We start from the raw sequence: 20,475 nt of genomic DNA, 5'->3' as shown, positions 1-20,475 counted from the left end.
AGGCCTGAAATTTTGTGGGAGGAGGCTAGTCGATTACATCGACCCCAGTACTTTCATCCCGAAAGGATGAACGTTAAAGTCGACCTCAGCGGAATTTGAACTCAGGACGTTGGGGCTGACGAAATGCCGCTAAGCATTTTACTCGGCGTTCTAACGATTAAGCCAGCTCGCCACCTTTATTCTTCTTAATATCACCGTTGAAACAAGGCAGCAAACTGGCAGAGATGTTACTGTGACGGACAAGATGCTCAGCGGAATTTCTTCCGTCTTTACGTCTGATTTCAAATTCCGCCGCGGCTGACTTCGCTTTTGATCCTTTCGAGGTCGATAAAATAAGTACCAATTGAGTATTGAGATGTAATCAACTTACCCCATCTCCCGAAAATACTAGCCTTGTGCCAAAATATGAAACTAGTATTACCATTGAAATGTATTTCGTTGTCGCTGTTACCTTGTGGTGAAGATAAATCTTAAATTTAGTACTTTTTAAAAATATTTTAAGGTATTATATCAACTACTTACTTAACTCTTCCATGTAAACTCTCGCTGCGCGTGCTCTCATTGTTTCTGACGGGGACTGACTTCTGCTCTATAGTAAAAGAAAATCATTGAGGTAACATACTTCTTCAAATATAATTTTTGGATGATCCTGTATCAATTTCGTCAGTTACATTTATTATTATTTAACTTTTTGACGTCTACTCACCAATAGGAATTCATCATGTAGAATTTTAACTGAACCTTACCATAAACAGTGAACTCTGGTGAAAGAAATATTATTCGATGGCGTTGAATATGGACTGTTCCTTACAGCCCCTTGATATTTTCTGAAACGACCGTAGGTTTTAACTGACTTTCACTTTTCATGGTTTTTTAATTGATTTTTACCTTCATGATATCTCGTATTACTGAACTCTGTTTATTCTCCCTCGAATACATGTATCTGCACACACATACACGGTTTTCATGTTATTATATATTAATTCACTTACATTTTATATCTTATCATTTTTATTATATATATATTTTTTTTATCTTTTATCAGTTTTTTTATTATTTGAATTTTTAATTAAACATGTATCTCATCCAAGTCTAATAAATCCCTGTAAGCACAATTTCGTTTTCGGATGTAAAGTACTGACAAATCTCTGGAACAGCGAATCTCGAAGAACATAAAGATGTAAATAATAGCATGGATAGAAGGTTGCCTGTCTGTGGGAGAAACATGACAAAGGGAGAAATTGCAGAGTGTTTTCGGTTTAGTATTGGGAAAATTAAATGGGAAACAAGAGTGAGAGAGATGGTATGACAGAGTGTATCTGGATCATCGAGATATGCAAGGAGTTCGTTCAGAGAAGAAACAATTGTTGGAAAAATATAACGGGCAGAAAGAAAAGACAAAGAAAGCGTAGAGGGAAGAAAGAAAGAAAAAAAGAAAGAGCTCGCCTGTGGGCAAGAGGTACGTTGATGATTTAGCATTTGTCAATCAACTGTATGGCCGTCTTTTGTGTGCGATCTAGGATATTGTGAAAGTAATACTCAGTTGTGGGTTTTGTTCAGTTAAATAGATGATCGGCAACTGCCCAATGTTGAAGTATTTTCTAACTTTTAAGTCAGAGGTTATTCTTTGCGATGTAGTTTTTACCATGTTATTTGTGTAAAGGCATCTGTCATATCATCAGAAATCTATGAGTTCCGGCATTTTTTTAACGGCTGTGAGGGTTTTTATTCGAGTATCGTTCATGACTATAACGTACGAGATATAGTCACGCTATATCTTTTCAATCATTCTGAAAATTAGCTACTGTGTTTTATTTCTTAATTCATAGTTAACAATATAAATAATGAAATTATTTACAATACTAACATGCTCATGTTTCATTTGCAAATCATGGAAGCAACTCGGAAATTCAAGAAAATCAAATTGGTTGGCTAAATATAGGTGGTTTCAATATTGAGTTAGAAAATTTATTTGTCCAGTTTTGTGATAAATGCACCTAAATTTATACGCAACAGCGTTAAATGCATTAAATATATATTCAACAGCGTTTTAGCTGTAAAATTATATTTATTATAGTAGCTGTGACTATATGGATCTTCTCGAGGACCCACTCTTTTTGTTTTCTTAACAGTCTTAACATTTAAAGTAGCAGATTTTGCTACAAAATTCATTCGAATTGAAAATATAGTTACGGAGGTTAGTACGAAATGTAATTGCAACTCATGTCTACGAATCTTAAGGAATACGAATAAGGCTCTTAAGAAAGTAATGCAAGTATATGAATCAACATTGAAAGGATGTATTGAGCAGTGAGAAAACTTTGAACATTGCCTTATAAAAACACTGTTTAATCATCGCATTATGTAGTGCAACATGTAGCTTTGCTGGAAAAGTTATTTGGCCAGTAATTTTATGAGGTTGGCAGAATATAAATTACAAGATCAACTGTATGAAACTCCACTCCCAGTTGATCTCGAATTTATCTACGCAATTGCGGCATGAATACAACATGAAAAGATCAAAGTTGTCGTTTAATTAACAACTACTCACAATATTCTCTGTGTCAAAATATACAATGGCCAAGACTTTGAAGTCATTTTGTCCTCTTATATGTCTAATTTAAGGCGAATATCTTCATATTGTATTTACAGTGATAAATTTACTTCAACTGCTTTATGAACTAATAACAAAAATGCTAATGAGAATAGAGGAAAAAATAAAGTCATCTGGATTAATCTGGTTCTAGATTTTATTCAGATAGTGATACTATCTGTCACTCACCTAACCAGCGAAATGATTAAATGCAGCAAGAAACCTTTTAGATGTCGAAATTTGAACTATTTTCAAAATTACTTAAGTGATATTTGTCTTCATATTCATGTTTTTATTTTCTTTGTTTTTGTTTTAAACACTTCTACTCAGTATTTAGTCATCCTTTTTATTTTTTTGGCGTTACAAGTGGGGGATGATATTATATTGTCTGGAACACACTGTATATGTGTGCTCTTGCGTCCATATATATATATTTACATAACTCACATATGTTTTGAAAAATAATAGTTGTTTACTTTGTACTTACAATTCTCAATGAATAGGAGCTCACTTGCCTGGGACTATCAACTGATTTGTCTTGGCCTCCGCAATCGTAATACATTCTTTTCGCCTCTGTTGGATTTTCTTTCAAAATGAATTGATAAAAGCAAAAAAGTAGTAAAGAACAAATGCATCAAAAATTCTTGAAAAACACATTTTTATAGGCATATTTTCATTGAGAGCTTTATAAAATATCAGTCGCGTTTTTCTACATTATTTAGGAAATGATTTTCACTATCTTGGTTGCTTGTAATTAAATACTCGAGATACTAACTGAAATCATCATTGGAGCTTGTGTGCACGTTTTTTGCCGTCTGACATTAAAGAAGTGGATATTTATTAGCGGACTATTTGCACAAAGGAACAAATTAGAGGAATCGATCATGATTTATGACAAACTGTAGTTTCATCAACCCTGAACTGAAGTGGGACAATTTAAATCTAACCCCCCCCCACACACACACACACACCAATACTAAATATAATGATGGTATTGTATTCCAGTCCTTTCAAAAAGTGGCGCAAGGCCTGAAATTTTATGCACTCTAGTATGTGTCTGTTATTTTATCGGCCTCAGAAGTATGACAGGCAAAGTAGACTCCAGTTGGATTCGAACTTAACAAAATAAAGGACTGGACGAAATACCGCATGGCAATTTATCCGACACTTAATGATCTTGCTAATCTAACACGTTTATCTGGATCTAGAATATAATGATAATTCATTACATTAGCACAAGATCATAAATTTGTCAAGAATGGTACACTATAATTGTACCCGACTAGTATCTATTGATCTTGGAATATATGAAAGATATTATCGATGTGGTGAGATTTGATCTCACAAGGTAGGGATGAAATTAAATCTGATAAATTACTCATTCAATCTGTCGATCTGTCACTTTTAGTTCCTTCTCCTCACTTTAATGCCATGGCCAACACTTGAGAGTTAAATTTTGTGCTTATAGTGTATCACTGAGGATATGCAAACTAATTGCATTACCAGCTGATTGCATGTCATTCTGTATTTCAAAGTATCAGCGTATGTCTTGCAAATCAATAATTTTCTTCGTATTTTAAACATATTTCACACATATTTTCTACGTACTATAGAAATAAAATTTAAAAGAAAGTATAAAATCTGAAACAGAAATTATATAGCTACCCTTTTCTGAGTTCCAATTAGCGGTTTCATTGTCATTGTTCTGCGAAGAAAGAAACATTCGTATATCAACAATTACGACCATTAAATATTTTGAGTATATATATATATTTTCTTTTATATATTATTCACGTTAACTTATGTTCTCTTGCCATCAAGTTTCAATTCAATTTCCGCTACAAGATATATTTTTACCTGTTGGTTTTAATTCGTTCTCGTATTTTGTTATTGCCTTCAAGTAACTAAATTGGAGCGCTGTATTTAGAATGGATACTACGATTAAGTCTATCAACATACACGGGCCAAACTAAGTTTAAGACCGATGATGACAGTTCTATTCCTTCATTAATAAATTTTTAACAGAACTGTATAAAATTATTTCACTTTTACAGTTTACGTAGAATGTTTTTCTGTTCCGAATGATATAGGCGTTATATATCTTTCTACAATTCGAATAATTTTAATGCGCAATTAGTTCAAATGATTAGAAATTGTCGGAAAAATAAGTTTAAGACCGTACCAAAATTATTTTATTTAAATTGAAAAGCTACAGCACAGATGATCAACGAAAATATATGATTAGTATCTGGTTCCATAACCATTATTTTCAATTATGGCCTTACAACGGCGGGACATGGAGTTCGACAAATGAGCACAAAAATTACTTGGAATGTTCTGCTATATTTCTTCGATAAAATTATATAACTGTCATCATCGGTCTTAAGCTTATTTTGGCCAGTGTAGATATTCATTTTATTTATGAAATGGAATATTTCTTAATATATATTTTCTCAATAGGAATGCGCTCATGAAGTTAGATTGTGTATGTGTGTGTATGTACGTGCATGTGTAACGTTTTGAAGGATCTCCACCAGTCTGAACGTAGCCTTGATCCCTTAAACGAGTTACAAATTGAACATGTCGGTCGCAGTCCAATGACTGAAATAAATAATATATATATATAAACATACATACACACAAATACATACATACAAATATATATACATATATACATACACTTATACATGTGTATATATATGTGTGTGTGTGTGTGTGTATGTGTGTGTGCGCGTGAGAGTGTGTGTGTGTGTGTGTGTATGTGTGTGTGTGTGTGTGTGTGTGTGTGTGTGAGTAGGCATACATGCATGTATGTGACTTATTTCACTTTACCTTTCCACCATCTTCTAGATTGTAGGCACCAACTATCTCGTTGCGTTCGTCGGTGGTAAATTTATCGGTTTCCATTTCAGATACTGAATAATAATAATAATAATAATAATAATGATAATAATAATAATAATAATAATAATAATAATAATAATAATAATAATAATAATAATAATAATAACAACAACAACAACAGCAGCAGCAGCAGCAGCAGTGGTAGCCACATCAGTAACAATAGAAACAAAAATAACAACAGAAGCAGTAATCATAAATAAATAAATAAGTAAATAAGGTGAGTACAACGCCAAAAATTTTTGAGGAACACAAGTTAACCGATACCATCAACCCCAGTACTTAATTAATACTTTAGTTTGTCGATCCCGCGATGGGGTGGAAGACAAAAGTTGAACTCGGCAAGTTATAATAAGAATAATTGTTTCTTAATTTATCATTGGCGGGCAATGCAATCAAGACCTTCGAAACATAGTTGCGTACAAAAACTAGTGGCGTGGGTTACAAAAAAGTGATCGAGGTGAAGTTATAAATAGAAATTATGCGAGTGGATCAGAAACGTTTTGCACATATAAAACAAAGTAAGAATTGGTAAAAATAAGGGCAAACAATAAATATCAGTAACTAAATAATCGATTGCTGATTCTAACAGGCTCTTATTTTATCGAATTCGGAAGGATGAAAAACAAAGTCGACCCTGATGGGATTAGAATTCAAAATGTAAGGAAGCACAACGAAATTTTATGCTCTACTGATTCTTGCAAACATCTTGAAGAGCACCAATATATTCCTTATTTTTATTACTTTTTAATTTTTTGTTTCGCGGTAATTCCATTAATTTCAGTGTAAACAAAGATTAAGAAAAGATCAAAAGATTGATATAAGATAACAAAAACAAGAATTACAAGTTAGATATGACCTTACATTCGTTGTTATTTTGGTAAGTGTCAATTTGGTTACTTTGGTTATATGTTGTAGGTTCTACATTTGATGATGGCTGGCCGCTCCGTGTCCGATTTTCTGAGTTATTTTGCTGTAAGAGATTGACGATTATAAATTCATCTCAAATGTACCATCAAGGCTTTGATCATGATGTAACCATCATGACTACGGCCACGATGGTTGCATTGTATTAAAGTTATATACATGTTTTTGTGAACGAATGTTATCTTTATAAATAGTCCATACACGCCTCAGTATATACAGACTCTCACATATCTTTATGGACTATACATGAAATACAAAGCATATTCTTCAAGATTCTTTAACAAGGTTTTTATCGTTTCGACTTCCCATACATGATGAACAAGAAAGTGAACTACAGGCTGTTTATAGAACTGGCAAAAATTGATTTCAATTACATAATAAAAATGTGTATTAAAAAAACATACTAATATTTTATACTGCTCACGTTTATATACCTGCTTTTATAAACACTGCATCTTTTAACAAAGACAGTTGAGGGAGCCATTAAGTGGTCACTGAACATGATAGAAATAACTGTCAAATCTTCCTTAAATCACGTCAAATTTTCTTTAAAAAGCAGGATATATTAAGCTAGGTAGTCCTAGTCGTGCTAAAAAATGACATAGTTATAAATTAGAACGCTTGGGATCATGAAGTTTCTAAATCAGGACTGTCCCACGAAGAAACAATAATGAATTATCTTAGACATTATTTATATTAAAACATATAAGACCAGTGAATTATAACATACATTGGCTTTAAGATATATTTTGCCTAGAATGGTTTGAAATTATCATTAGCGGATCTGTCCAGACCTATGATATGCAATAACATCTTCAACTGCAAGAAAACCGTCAATAATATAAACACTGAAAGTCCAATAAGTTATGTATAAATAATAGAACTGAGTGCTTTTCGTAACCAAACAAGGGGGGGGGAACGATTTAATGCCATTATTTTAAATTGCCAAATCAATTCATTATTGTCACACAAAACTGTTCAACTAATTCTGAGCCTAGTAGATGCATATTAGATTATGCTTCCCTGAGGATGTCTAATCAGACCTAAATATGTTCAAAATTGTCACCATAGTTACCGAGATCAGACCTACAGCATTATGCTTAGCTCCATTTAATTATTAGTCAATTCAAATTACGGAGTTCTCTCCTTTTGCACTTTTTGAAAAGGACTTTCGGTAACGAAAATTGTTTATTGAGATATATATAGGCCTTTTATGGATGTGAAACCATTGGTCACTCTATGACCGGACATTGACTTAACTGCATATAAGTATATGTATATATATATATATATATATATATATATATATATATATATATATATATATATATATATATATGCATGTATATATACATATACATATATATGTGTGTGTGTGCGTGTGTATACATACATACATACATACATACATACATACATACATACATATATAATATTGTCTACTGCAATACGTATCTTTGAAATTATTTGTAATCCCTCACCTACGTGTACTAATGGAAATCCACTTAGTAATATACATAGGCTTTTGATATGGAAACTTGATTCAGTAAAGGAAAGATGAGCTATAAGAACAGCCTTGTGACACTAATCTAGAGATCAATGAGACGTCATGAAATATGTAGCATTATTACGTCTCCTCAAAGAGAACTTTAATATTTAATATAAACATATTTCTCTGATTCGAGCTACGATAAATTTATCCATAATAACACCATCTATGACAATAGCAACCAGATAAGAAAAATAATGAACAGTTTTCAGAGATTTCTCATCAACATACGACAAATGCAACACTAAAGTAATATCATTTTATCAAGACTGATATATAAGTTCAATTTTCTAAAGGATTATAACTAAAATAAAAGCCTTTGCATTTACCGAAACGCTGTCTACAATTTATTGCATCTCAGAAAAGTGAACTACAAGAGCACAATTATCAGCAAAACGATTTCGCACAAGTTGAAACATTGTTTTGGTTTTCACTTCGAATCATAGACGGTTGTAAATTTCCACTGATGTTTGAAACAGAATATGACTCCATACACATCAGGAAATGTTATTTCAAGCATATGAGAACTTAATAAAGTAAACGGAAGAGAGAAAAAAATAACACAGACCTGCTTAGTACCATTGATGACATACGAATAAGCAGACCATTCTGCATTTGATGATATAGACGCTTTCATACATTCATAGAGAGAGATAAGTCTAGCAACTTTTCAGGAAGTCTCAGCTTAACCAGAACATTCCACAAGGAGTTTCTCAAACACAATATCAAAAGTCTTTTTGAGATCAAGACAACTCACAAATAGCCTTTTGTTATGTTTCCGAGTATTTTCTTGTAGTTGACAGAAACTGAAGTTCATATCTATTGTTCTTGGGCCAGATGAAAATTAACACTAACTTTCAGAGTATATAGAGATTCGAGATAATCTAACATGACACATGCACGGTAGGAATTTTTCCAGCTACAGGTAATAAAGCGATACAGTTTTGTTTATCAGATCACACTTAACTTTACAGTTGTACGAATGATAGATGTATTTTTAAATTGCTTTTTTTCCCTGCGAATTTATAAATGATAAAGCCGCTACAGGATTTACAAATTTCTTCAAGAACATCACAATCACTAGGAGTTACTTTAGTAGCTGAATTAATCTTCCTTAAGGTTAGAACCGAAACAAGAGATTATGTTCTAAGTCTCTGGATCAACTTGTTAATTACTCCCTTATCTGTCTATGACTCTTTAAGATACCATTAAAACTTTCTGCTCATTGTTTAAAAATATCATTCCTTTAAAATGATTAGTCATGAAAGAAGTGCAGAGCCTCCTCAAGGTACAAGCCCAAACATATCAAAATTACGAGCCTAACATCACTTATATATACATACGTGTTACATACAAAAATATATCCATACATACAGACATACACACAAATAAAGTGTGTGTATATATATATATATATGTATGTATGTATATATAGAGGCCAGGATAACGCAAGCAAGACTCAAAAGATATTTAAGGAAGAATGTAAAGATCGAGAAGGTGAATGAAATGACAAGGACCTTTTTGTGTGCACAGTCCGTGACAGACCATGCCTGTCTTTGGCTGGCCTCAAATCTCACCTGCGAACCCATGGAAAACAAACTTCAACCAACTATTCTGACTATATGTCTGTGTACACGTTTGAATGTAGTGTATGCCAGAAGGCTTGCAAATCCAATGGGGGTCTTAAAAGACATGTTAGGATCCACAATGAGCAGAACTTACCTGCAGGTATTGGTAGTTCAAATCAGAGGTGCAATTTGTGTGGGTGTTTTTCCAGAACATTATCTGGTTTAAAAAGCCACATAAGACGCCATGAAGGGGCTAGGGTGTAGGTACAGGAGGTGGTCAAACTCTGTGTAAAGAGTAGACAGCCACCATACAACCACCATATATATATACATATATATATATATATATATAATCATTATTTCTCTTTAGCACCGGTTTTGTTGGAGCTCCTGGAGTTTTAAATGCGTAGCGGGCTTGCTACCTGCAGCCTACAGTACCATGCTATCCATTCTTTTCGGCTATCTAATACTTTCCTGATTATTCTGGCCATGCCAAGGAGGCAAACCTTTTGAAACAGTTCTACTAGCCACTCTATTCCAATTTCCTTTACATTCCCCTTGATGCCTTCTGATACTGTTTCCAAGGACACAACAATAATTGGCACTATCTTCACCTTCTTCATTTTCCATAGCCGAGCTATTTCGTTTTTCAAAGGGTTGTGTTTATCTATCATTTCGACTTCCATCCTGATGTCATCACGGAACTATTTAATAACTGCCATTAAGCCTTGTAGTTGCTGTTCATTTTATTATTATTATTATTGTTCAGTAGTTTTATTTTTATAATGTCCTTTCACTTCACTACCTATTTCCAGGTCTTTGTATTTTGAAAGTTTTTCCATTTCTTTTAGAGAAACGTTGTCATCTGCTGGTATTGATACATCAATTAGAAAGCATTTTTTTTCTTCATGATCTTTGACAACTATATCTGGTCTATTTGCCTTAATTTCTCTATCTGTGTGTATTGGCATATCCCATATTATTATTATTATTATTATTATCATCATTATTATTATTATTATTATTATTATTATTATTATTATTATTATTATTATTATTATTATTATTATTATTACCTCTGCTTTAGCCAAGGCGGAGGTATTGTTTTCAGTCGTGTTTGTGTGGTTGTTTGTCCGTGGACAAGATATCTCAAGAACTGCTGGATGGATTCGGATCAAAAATTTTCAAGCATGTTTGGCCACGTGACTGGCACGAACTGATTAGATTTTGGGATTGATCCGGTACCGGACAAGGATTCTGGATTATTTATTATATTTACTTTACATAAAGTATTACGATCTTACGTTGAATTTCAAGTCTTTCTCTGATTATCTCCCTTGAAAGCACGCTCATGGTTTCCACCTAAGTTATGGCGGCGTTGCTGTTTCCAAAGTTTTATATTTATTAATTTTGCCCGCGTCTTTATCTTAGTAGAAACTGACGGATAAAGAAATCAAACTACATAAACAAACGGCAGAAAAACCGTTCAGAAATCAAATAACACTAACATATTCAGTAACGATAATAAATTTAATTTATCCTCGACAATTTTTAGTTTTACCAATTTTGAATATATCGCTCCTGTGTAAAACCCCTTACCTACTTAACAATTGCATTTCTAGCTCTGCCATGAAGGAAGCTTTACTTCTTGGACTCATGTTTTTGTGCGCAACAATGTTGTTAAACCTCCGTTAACAGCACCGTATGCAGGTCCTTTCCGTTTTCTTTCATGCACGGATAAATTTTTCACTATAGATCTTAATGGTCGTAAAGACACTATATCAGTGGATAGACTAAAAACGGCCTTCATAGAGAAAAGTGTCCCTGTTCCCATTGTAGACGACACACACACAGCATTACAAACACGGCCCGCACACCCACCTTTACATTCCATGACTACCATTCGGATCGATCAGGTACCAGACAAGGATTCTGCATCACTTTTCCGTTTTTTTTTACTTAATTTTTGAGAGCGGTCGGGTTCATTTTTAGTATTCTCGTTTGTGAGAGCAGTCGAGTTTATTTCAGATATTCTCATTTTAAAAATCATCTCCGGCTAATCGTTGAGAGGACGTTGGTATTGCCTTGGTGGAGGTTTGCGTTCTCTGAGTGCTCTTATTATTATTATTATAATTGCCTTTGCACAGCTTCTAACGCTGGAGATGTACTACAGTGTCAGCTGTTCACTACCAGTGAACTAAGGTAACACCTCTTATTTTTCGAGCACCTTCCGGAGTATTCGAGTGGTTCCAAGTAGTGTTGTTTTCTGCAAGTGCCCCACCCTTATTGCAGCCCCTATTTGTTCCATGTACTTCTCGAAATTTTTGCTCACTGTTTCCAGGGCTCCGACAATTATTAGTACTACTGCTATCTTTTTCATCGACCACAACTGCTTAACTTCCCAAGCTAACCTGTCATATCTCTCAACTTTTCTTTCTTCCTTATCGCATACCTTGTCAGCTGGGCATGCTATATCTATGATCCAGCATAGTTTGTTTTCCTTCTCAATCTATTCTCTATCTCATTCTTATTTTCTATCTCATGGTTGCACTGAATCATAAAATCCCATGGGATCTTTGCATTTCGATTCTCGACGATGCCTTCAGGTTTGTGGTCGTACCAATTTTTTACTCTGTCAAGTCCATACTTGTTGCAGAGTGTCCAGTGGACAAGCCTGGCTATATTGTCGTGGCATCTCTTATATTCCTTCTAGTCTGGTGGCATACATTGGCTGGTAACATGCCATACGGTTTCACCATTTTGTCCACAGATTCTGCACTTATCACTTTCTGATTTGTTGTCTATTCTGTATTTTATGTAGTTTGCTCTTAGTGCTTGATCTTGGGCAGCACAGATTAGAGCCTCCGTTTCCGGTTTTAAATTACTTTTAGTCATCCACAGCCATCTTTTTTTTTCTCTGTCTGTCTTATCTTCAACATCCCTACGAAATTGACCATGCACTCTTTTCTTTACCCACCTATTTTCAGTTTCATTCCTTTTCAATTTCTTGTATAGTGCTTTATCTTTGCAGTCTTTCATCCTACACAAGCCTGACCTTCCTGGCGGTTCTGTGGCATTTTTTACATACTATGCTATGTTGTTTTCTTCTGCTCTAATGCTTACTTCTAATTTGCATGTTTGTTACAATCACTTGCCAAGACACACTCAGCATCCTAGGGCGAATGATGGATAAGAGATGTTACAATATGACTGCAAGCTTAGGGGTGGGGGATGTGGCTGTCGATTTGCAACAGTCTAATGGAAACGTTAGGGACCTCATCGTCACTGGTCACAAAAGAACTGCGCAGTCCAGGATCAAAGCTCCTTCATCCAGACAAAACTAATATAAACACGGCTTCTCAGCTCAATGAGTATTCTTTTTTCTTTTTTCCTTTATGTTCCTAAAGGTACTGGCATAGCTATGTGGTTAAGAAGTTCGCTTTGCAACTACGTGGTTTCGGGTTCAGATCCACAGTGCGGCATCATGAACAAGTGTCTTTTAAAGTAGCACTGGACTGACCAATTATCTTGTAAGTGAATTTGGTGAAGGCAAACTGTATAGAGGCGCGTCTTAGATGTGTGTGTGTGTGTGTGTGTGTGTGTGTGTGTGTGTGTGTTTTTGTGTGTGTGTATTTATATTTGAGTGTTTGTGTTTGTCCCCCTCCACTGCTTGACAACCGGTGTTGTTTGATTTAGGTCACTGTAATCTTGTGATGCGGCATTAACCAATGGAATAAATACCGGACTTGAAAATAAGTACTGGGATTGATTTATTAAACCAAACCTGCAAGTTGATGCTGCAATATGGCCGCAGTCCAATAACTGAAACAAGTAAAGGTGTATATATATATATATATATATATATATATATATATATATATATATATATATATATATATATATATATATTCAATAGTAGTATGAGTAGGTCAACGTTAACCACTGTTCACAAGCATTTTCCCTTATATTTTACTAATGATTGTTTCAAAATACATCAACCATTACAATTTTGAAGGGTTTCAAAGCCCAAATTTACCTTAAATATTAAAATCTAGGATTAAGAATGCTTTTGATTTTTTCCCCCGATTATTCATTTTACATGTGTTACTTACAAAAGGGAACATTTTGACTTGTGCACTCATTGTTTCTTTATGAAGCTATGTAAGTTTGGTAACTGAAGAAGTGTAATAAAGTCAACAAAGAGATACAGAGTTACCTGGGCTTTGTTCTTATTATTACTAGTATTGTTATGTAGCCTGAGGCCTGTGTCGATAAACCACATCTATGATCAGAGGCATTCCAGCCGTCTCTTACTTGTCTTACATTAAGAAACAGAGTTCATAGTGCTACATATCCAGTATGTCCATAATTTATTTTTAAAGATAGTGAAGTGTCAAAAGAAAGAAACTTAGGTGCTATATCTTATAGTCTAACGACCACGTTGAGGCCTTCTTGTTATCACTCCTTGTGTAATCATCAGTTCTTAACAGAAGTCCTCAAGTGGCTTTTGGTTAAGATATAAAGCAACAGCTACTTATTAAATGGTATTAAGAAATAAAGCTGTATCTTCGTGGGGGACTAGATAACTACACTTCGATAATTTGTACTTTGCCACAGATGGTGAAGATGTTACATTTAACAAACAGACACATACACAAACAAACACACATATGCATACATACACACGAAGACACACACGCGCACACCACACCCCCACACACGCACACACACACATATATATACACATCTATATTCAACCCTACAATATAAAAATTTATACTCAATTCTATTCATCTAATTAGATTTCATTAGATTTGTTTAACCTCACACTCAATTGACCCCTGATGAGATGATCGAACTTCAGCCTCGACTACTTTAATCCACTACAATCTTTCTTTCAATGATAATTCTACACAGCTGTGTAGAATTTGTATTGTATAGCATATATATGCATAATCACAAGCCGAATGAGAAATTCGTATATACGCGTAAACGGTCCGGTCACCCTCTATAGTGTTTAGAAACCTGATAGCCAACATCAGTAATAGGATATCTAATCTCTCCTTTTCAAATGAAATATTTGATAAAGTAGCCCTCTGCCAATAAAAATGACCTAAGTAACAGCACTTAAAAAATAAGATATCCTACAAGATCAATTACAAACTATGAAACCAATAAAAAATAGGAAAATAGCATGGCTCCCCATTACCACCACCACCAATTTTTCTTTTAAATGTTAAAACTAACATGGGCAAAACATTTCTGACATTCTTAGATAAACATTTCCCAGTAAACCATAACTACAGGAATTTTTTAATAGCTGCTGCCCCAATATGAAGGACATTATCAGTCATAATCATCACCGACATCCCATTCCCAGTTACAAATGTCGAGACCCTGAAGCTTGCCCACTTCACTAGGCGTGTTTGATAAACTCACTTGCTTATGAGGCCGAAGTCCAAGATAAGACAACTAAAAAGAAAAACTATGTGTGTTTATGGGAAGGAAATTTTAAAAGACGTTATGCAAACCACCAGTCTTCTTTTCGACACATCGACAAAAATAAAGCTCCTAAGTTGGCTAGTCATGTTTAAAATGGAAGACCAACTGCACACAACATATAATCAACTAGAACATGGTGGAGAAATCTATGTCATATGTCAATGGATCAAAGAAGTGCAAGCTATGAATAGCTGAAAGATCGCACATTCTTTTTAGACACCAAAATTCCATCAACCACTTAATCCCAGATCTGAAACTTTTAGCAAATGTAAGTACATCAACAAATTTCTTTAGTCGTACTGGAGACAGAAGGCAGCTTATGCTCCCATTCATCAATCAATTCATGGTAAGATAATTACATGTATCTGAGCCTGATTGCTTTCACACCAACGAGGCTTCTTTACCTACAAACATGTTATATTGACGCAAATAGCTTTTTATAGATTATAATAATGTTTATTAAAAATAGTTTCCTCATATTCATAAAAATATTAGAGAAACGGGCTATCGTACAACAATATCGATATTTAAACAAGTGATTCACACACAAGATGCAAACCCATGAAAAGTAAATTCCATCTTGACCTCACTAATGAGATTAAGTTTGCTTTCTTTAAAACAAAAATACTGAATTTCTGTTTTTGTTTTTTCAAATGAAATTCGTAATTTCACGTCGAAATTAAAATATATGCTGCCAGTAAAATAAATATATTTACTTACATTTTTTGGCGTGTTACCCATTATATCCCATTTCTGTCGACGGTAATCTCCCTGAAAAAAATGTCTGAAATTTATTTGGGTCTATAACAAAAGACCTAACAGTAGCTTAAGTTTATCTTGCATACAATACATAAAATTGATTATCACGTTGCTAGATTGATATCTTACTCAGAAGGCAGTCTATGCTCCTGTTCATCAATCAATTAATGGTAAAGATCAAGCTTGATTGCTTTCACAATGAGGTTTATTTATCTACAAAATGTGATGTAGACGCGAATCACTTTTGATACGAGGGATAATAATCTGTATTTAAAATACTGACTCCTCGTATTCAGAAACATATTTGAGAGGACCATTCTGATACCTCACCAATCCATTTTTTGATAATAGAAGTTTTCTATATGTCGAGAAGTCAAACTTGTGTCGTGATAAGAGAAAAACATTCTCTTGCTGCATTTTACAGTCAACAATTATCATTGTATCACAATCCAAACAGTTTTCCTCACCGTTAGTCATACTTCTAACTCGTCGTACTCAGTTCTTGAATCTGGGAGCTCCTCTATTTTAGGGGTCTTTATACAGTATTTGTACTGTCTTATTTTAATATTGGGGCTTAGAAGTTGTCTACGACTAGCATTAAAACTGACTGTCTTTACAGGCAATTATTGTTCTAAGGAGGTAGGGGAGGAGCTCTTCAATCTTTCTCTTGCATCCTCTCTAATCATTTTCGGTTAATATCAAATCTCCGTTGTCAAAAGACGACGGAGTGACTGCTTGGTGACGGTACGAAGACAGGTTGTTTGGTCACTGGTTTCCAAGGCTGAACGCAAGAATCTTTTCCGCCATCCCTGAAAATGCTACTCGTGGTGTACTAGAAATTAGTCTACAGATATTATTTTTCGCTACTTTTCTATCTTTTTACCTTCTCTACTTTCACAGAATAAAGTTCTTCAAATACTCTATTCTTCCACAAGTGTTGAAATTAGGTGTTTTGCTTTGCACTACAAGTCCCGTGTCTTTCGTTTCTGCACCGTTCCAGTGTGTAGAACAGTGGAAGAGCACTGTTCCAGTGTGGCCCTCTTGTTTTTAAGAATCGTTAGGGTTTATGAGTTCTTTTTGGTCCTTCCTGGCCTCATGGTACCCTCTTTCCAATCTGCACTCACCATCTGCCCATGAAGCGTAACAAAAGTTACTTCAAGCCGATGATCGACATCATAACCAATGCCTTGGGCTATCACCTTTTTATTTCTCAATCCCAAATGCTGGAGTACAAATGCATGAATAAATGTGTGCTTTACTCTTTTAGTTTGCAGCTGAGTTGTGTTTTCGGTACCAAAGTGATGTAAATATTCGTATCTCCTGCTCCACGCAAAGGAGATAATTTTCTCAAGCACATCTAACAAAGCCTCTTTCAGCTGTTTTTTGAAGGGATATGAAAAGCTTCTCCACGTTTCTAGTGACGATAGACATAGGCAATTATTTTCTTTGCTCGTCCCGAAATGTAGCTGTCAGAGAGAAAGATGCCTACGTCACGGGAAAAATAACCGTTTCTGATTTAGGTACAAGACCAGCAAATTTGTCGGAGAAGGTTAGTCGATACCATCGATCCCCACTTCTTGACTGGTACTTTATTTTCGATAACGAAAGGATTTGAACTCAGAGCATACAGTGCGGCAAAGTATAACGCAAGGGATTTATTCTGACGCCCTAACGATTCTACCAGATCACCACAGACACGCATAAGGGCTAGCAGTACAAATAATAAAGGATCACGTCGTGTGAGGTTTAAAGCGAAATGTGTATTTCGAATTTGATACATAGAAAGCAAGAAACAATATGCTATCATTGCCGGCAATAAATAACTGGTAGCCGAAGAAAATGATGATTTTCTAAATAAAGTTTTGCAATTAAAGCACAGATGCAGTAATAGATTCGATAGGAATGCTTCTCTCTAAGGCGGCGAACCGGCAGAAACGCTAGCACACCGGGCGAAATGCTTAGCGGTATTTCGTCTGCCGCTACATTCTGAGTTCAAATTCCGCCGAGGTCGACTTTGCCTTTCATCCTTTCGGGGTCGATTAAATAAATACCAGTTACTCAGTGGGGTCGATATAATCGACTTAATACGTTTGTCTGTCCTTGTTTGTTCCCTCTTCGTTTAGCCCCTTGTGGGCAATAAAGAAATAAGAAATGCTTCTAACTTTTACAAGCTACTTTACAGCCATGCTCTACTATAAAATTCAAAGCTACAAAAATATTTTCCATAATTTAAAGAGAAAATAACCTTTCATCTACTGGGTATTTTGTCACTAAATTTCGATCTCAAACAGTAGCAAACTTAAGAAAGCTCAATCTCAAACCTAACAGAAAAGAATCCAGAAATCAAAATAGATTGTTTAAAAGACTAGTTAGCAAAAACGCATATAACAAAACAAACAAACAAACAAGAAATTGATGAAAAATTCCTGAGTGTAAAACAACAAAGGTGTATTCGACCCATGCAAAACAAAATGAATCCCAAAGCGCAATCACATCAGACCCAAGAAGACATGCAGAATACTTACCTTCGGAAACTGAAGCAGAGTAACACAAGTAAAAAATATTTATATAAACGAATATAAATATATATAACGGGTAAAAATACGTCAATAATGGCATAATAGATACAAACAATTAATGCTTAGACCAGAACAGATACCGAAAATCCGACATCGAATGAAAGGAGAGGGAATCTAAACGAACAATAGTTGGGTATAAGTAATTTACTGCTTATATATATATATATATATATATATAGATATATATATATATATATATATATATATATATATATATATATATATATATATATATATATATATATATATATACATATATATATATATATATATATATATATATATATATATATATATATATATATTTGGCCTTTCTACAATAGGCGCAAGGCCTGAAATTTAGGGGACGGTACTTGTCGATTATGTCGTCCTCAGTGCTTAACTCGTTCTTATTTTATCGCCTCTGAAAAGATGAAAGCAAATTCGGCCTTAGCAGAAGTTGTACTCAGAGCATACAGTTAGAAGAAATGCTGCTATACAGTTCGTCCGACTGGAGAATGATTTTGCCACCCCGCCACGTTTTGTAATAATATATATATATATATATATATATATATATATATATATATATATATATATATATATATATATATATATATATATATATATATATATTTGATAAAGTAGCCGTCTGCCAATAAAATTGACCTAGGTAACAACACTTCAAAAATTAGATATCCTACAAGATCAATTGCAAACTATGAAACCGATACTTTGTGTGTGTGTGTGTGTGTGTATACGTACATATATATATATATATATATATATATATATATAAGGTTGAGGAGGGTATTGGATTTAACCAAACCCCGGAGGATACAGGTAATACCGAGTAAGTGCTGTATACCGATTAGTTTGCCCCAATCGTTGTATGAACAGGATTGGGTATTATAAGTCGTGTAGCCAAGAATCTCTTTATCCATTATTTTTTTGTTCTCTCTTTTTTCAGCACATCGCACTCTTTACCACTTCATACTAAAAATATCCGCCTATGGATATAATAATAGATTACTTTATTTTTTTCTGTCTCTGATGAAGGGAAGTACTGGATCTTCCCAGAAACAGCTGTAAGACTCTATCCATAAATTTCTTCAACCTTACCTTTGCTCTCTTTATCTTTTTGTTTTTATATATTTACATATGTGTATGTGTGTGTGTGTGTGTGTGTGTGTGTGTGTGTGTGTGTGTGTGTGTGTGTGTGTGTGTGTGTGTGTGTGTGTGTGTGTGTCTGTGCATTTGTGTATGTGTGTGTGTGTGTGTGTGTATCTATGTATATATGTATGTCATTATTCAGTTTTATTTCAAGATTTCTTGCCAATAGAGAAAGAGCCGGTTTCTAACATAGATTCAGGGCGCCTTCATGGGAACTTCAACATCAAGAACAGAGTATTTTTGTTTGTATGTTTGTATGTTTGTATGTATGTATGTATGTATGTATGTATGCATATGCGCAGATTTGTATGTTTTGTTTTATGTATGTATTCTCATGCATACACTTGCATATCTAGACATATATATATTTAAATGATAAACTTCTGGAAAGTTTTACAGATTTTTACAGTTCCTGTGATGGATTGGATCTGTAGTCTTAGAATTAGCTTTCTACTTTCTGGTTTTGGGAAGCCTAATTTCTCAAGATTGGTATTTCGGCGGTGTGTTACATATCCCCGGGTCTCAGTAATTACAAGTACAAACCTGAACTTGTAATCTGGATAGAGTAACTGCAGATTTCTCAATAGTTCAGCGTAGGTATTCTCTCTTTCACTGATCTTCAGCTTTGTGTTAGCATCCGCTGGGCAGCTAATTTCCACAACTGTACACAGTTTCTCTTCTCTATTCATAATCATTATATCAGGTCTGTTGTGCTTACATTTTATTGAGGTCTTCACTGGGACATTCCACCAGAAGTCCTCTTTACTATGAGTGGCTATGGTTTCTACCGTACTGTGGATTCTTATTTTTTTGTCCTCGGGTTTATCTTTCCGTCGGATTTCATTATAGAGTGTCCTAGCTACAACATCATGTCTCATCGTTAAATAATACTATGATGACATTTTCGGACAACTGCTAATGATGTGGGTGATATCTTCGGTGTTA

General features: G+C 34.4%; 1 protein-coding gene across 5 annotated transcripts in view; it reads right to left on the bottom strand.

Moving 5' to 3' along the window:
• The window catches only part of LOC106872544 (uncharacterized), a 103,191-nt gene that overhangs the window by 33,694 nt on the left and 49,022 nt on the right, over nucleotides 1-20,475 (bottom strand). For 4 of the 5 annotated variants that reach the window (XM_089348524.1, XM_052966655.2, XM_014919570.3 and 1 more), the window contains 6 exons: nucleotides 15,761-15,811; nucleotides 6,359-6,467; nucleotides 5,426-5,508; nucleotides 4,259-4,298; nucleotides 3,081-3,178; nucleotides 523-589 (listed from right to left, as the gene is read on the bottom strand). In XM_089348524.1, coding sequence (XP_089204650.1) covers nucleotides 523-589; nucleotides 3,081-3,178; nucleotides 4,259-4,298; nucleotides 5,426-5,508; nucleotides 6,359-6,467; nucleotides 15,761-15,811 — 448 coding nt within the window. The remainder of the gene's footprint in view (nucleotides 1-522; nucleotides 590-3,080; nucleotides 3,179-4,258; nucleotides 4,299-5,425; nucleotides 5,509-6,358; nucleotides 6,468-15,760; nucleotides 15,812-20,475) is intronic. The other variant, XM_089348525.1, reaches the window with a different exon arrangement.

The sequence above is a fragment of the Octopus bimaculoides genome, chromosome 3 (genome assembly GCF_046866305.1).
Source record: "Octopus bimaculoides isolate indiv1 chromosome 3, ASM4686630v1, whole genome shotgun sequence".
Lineage (NCBI taxonomy): Eukaryota > Metazoa > Mollusca > Cephalopoda > Octopoda > Octopodidae > Octopus > Octopus bimaculoides.
The sequence above is the reverse complement of the archived record's forward strand: the minus strand, read 5'-3'. Positions and strand labels throughout refer to the sequence as shown.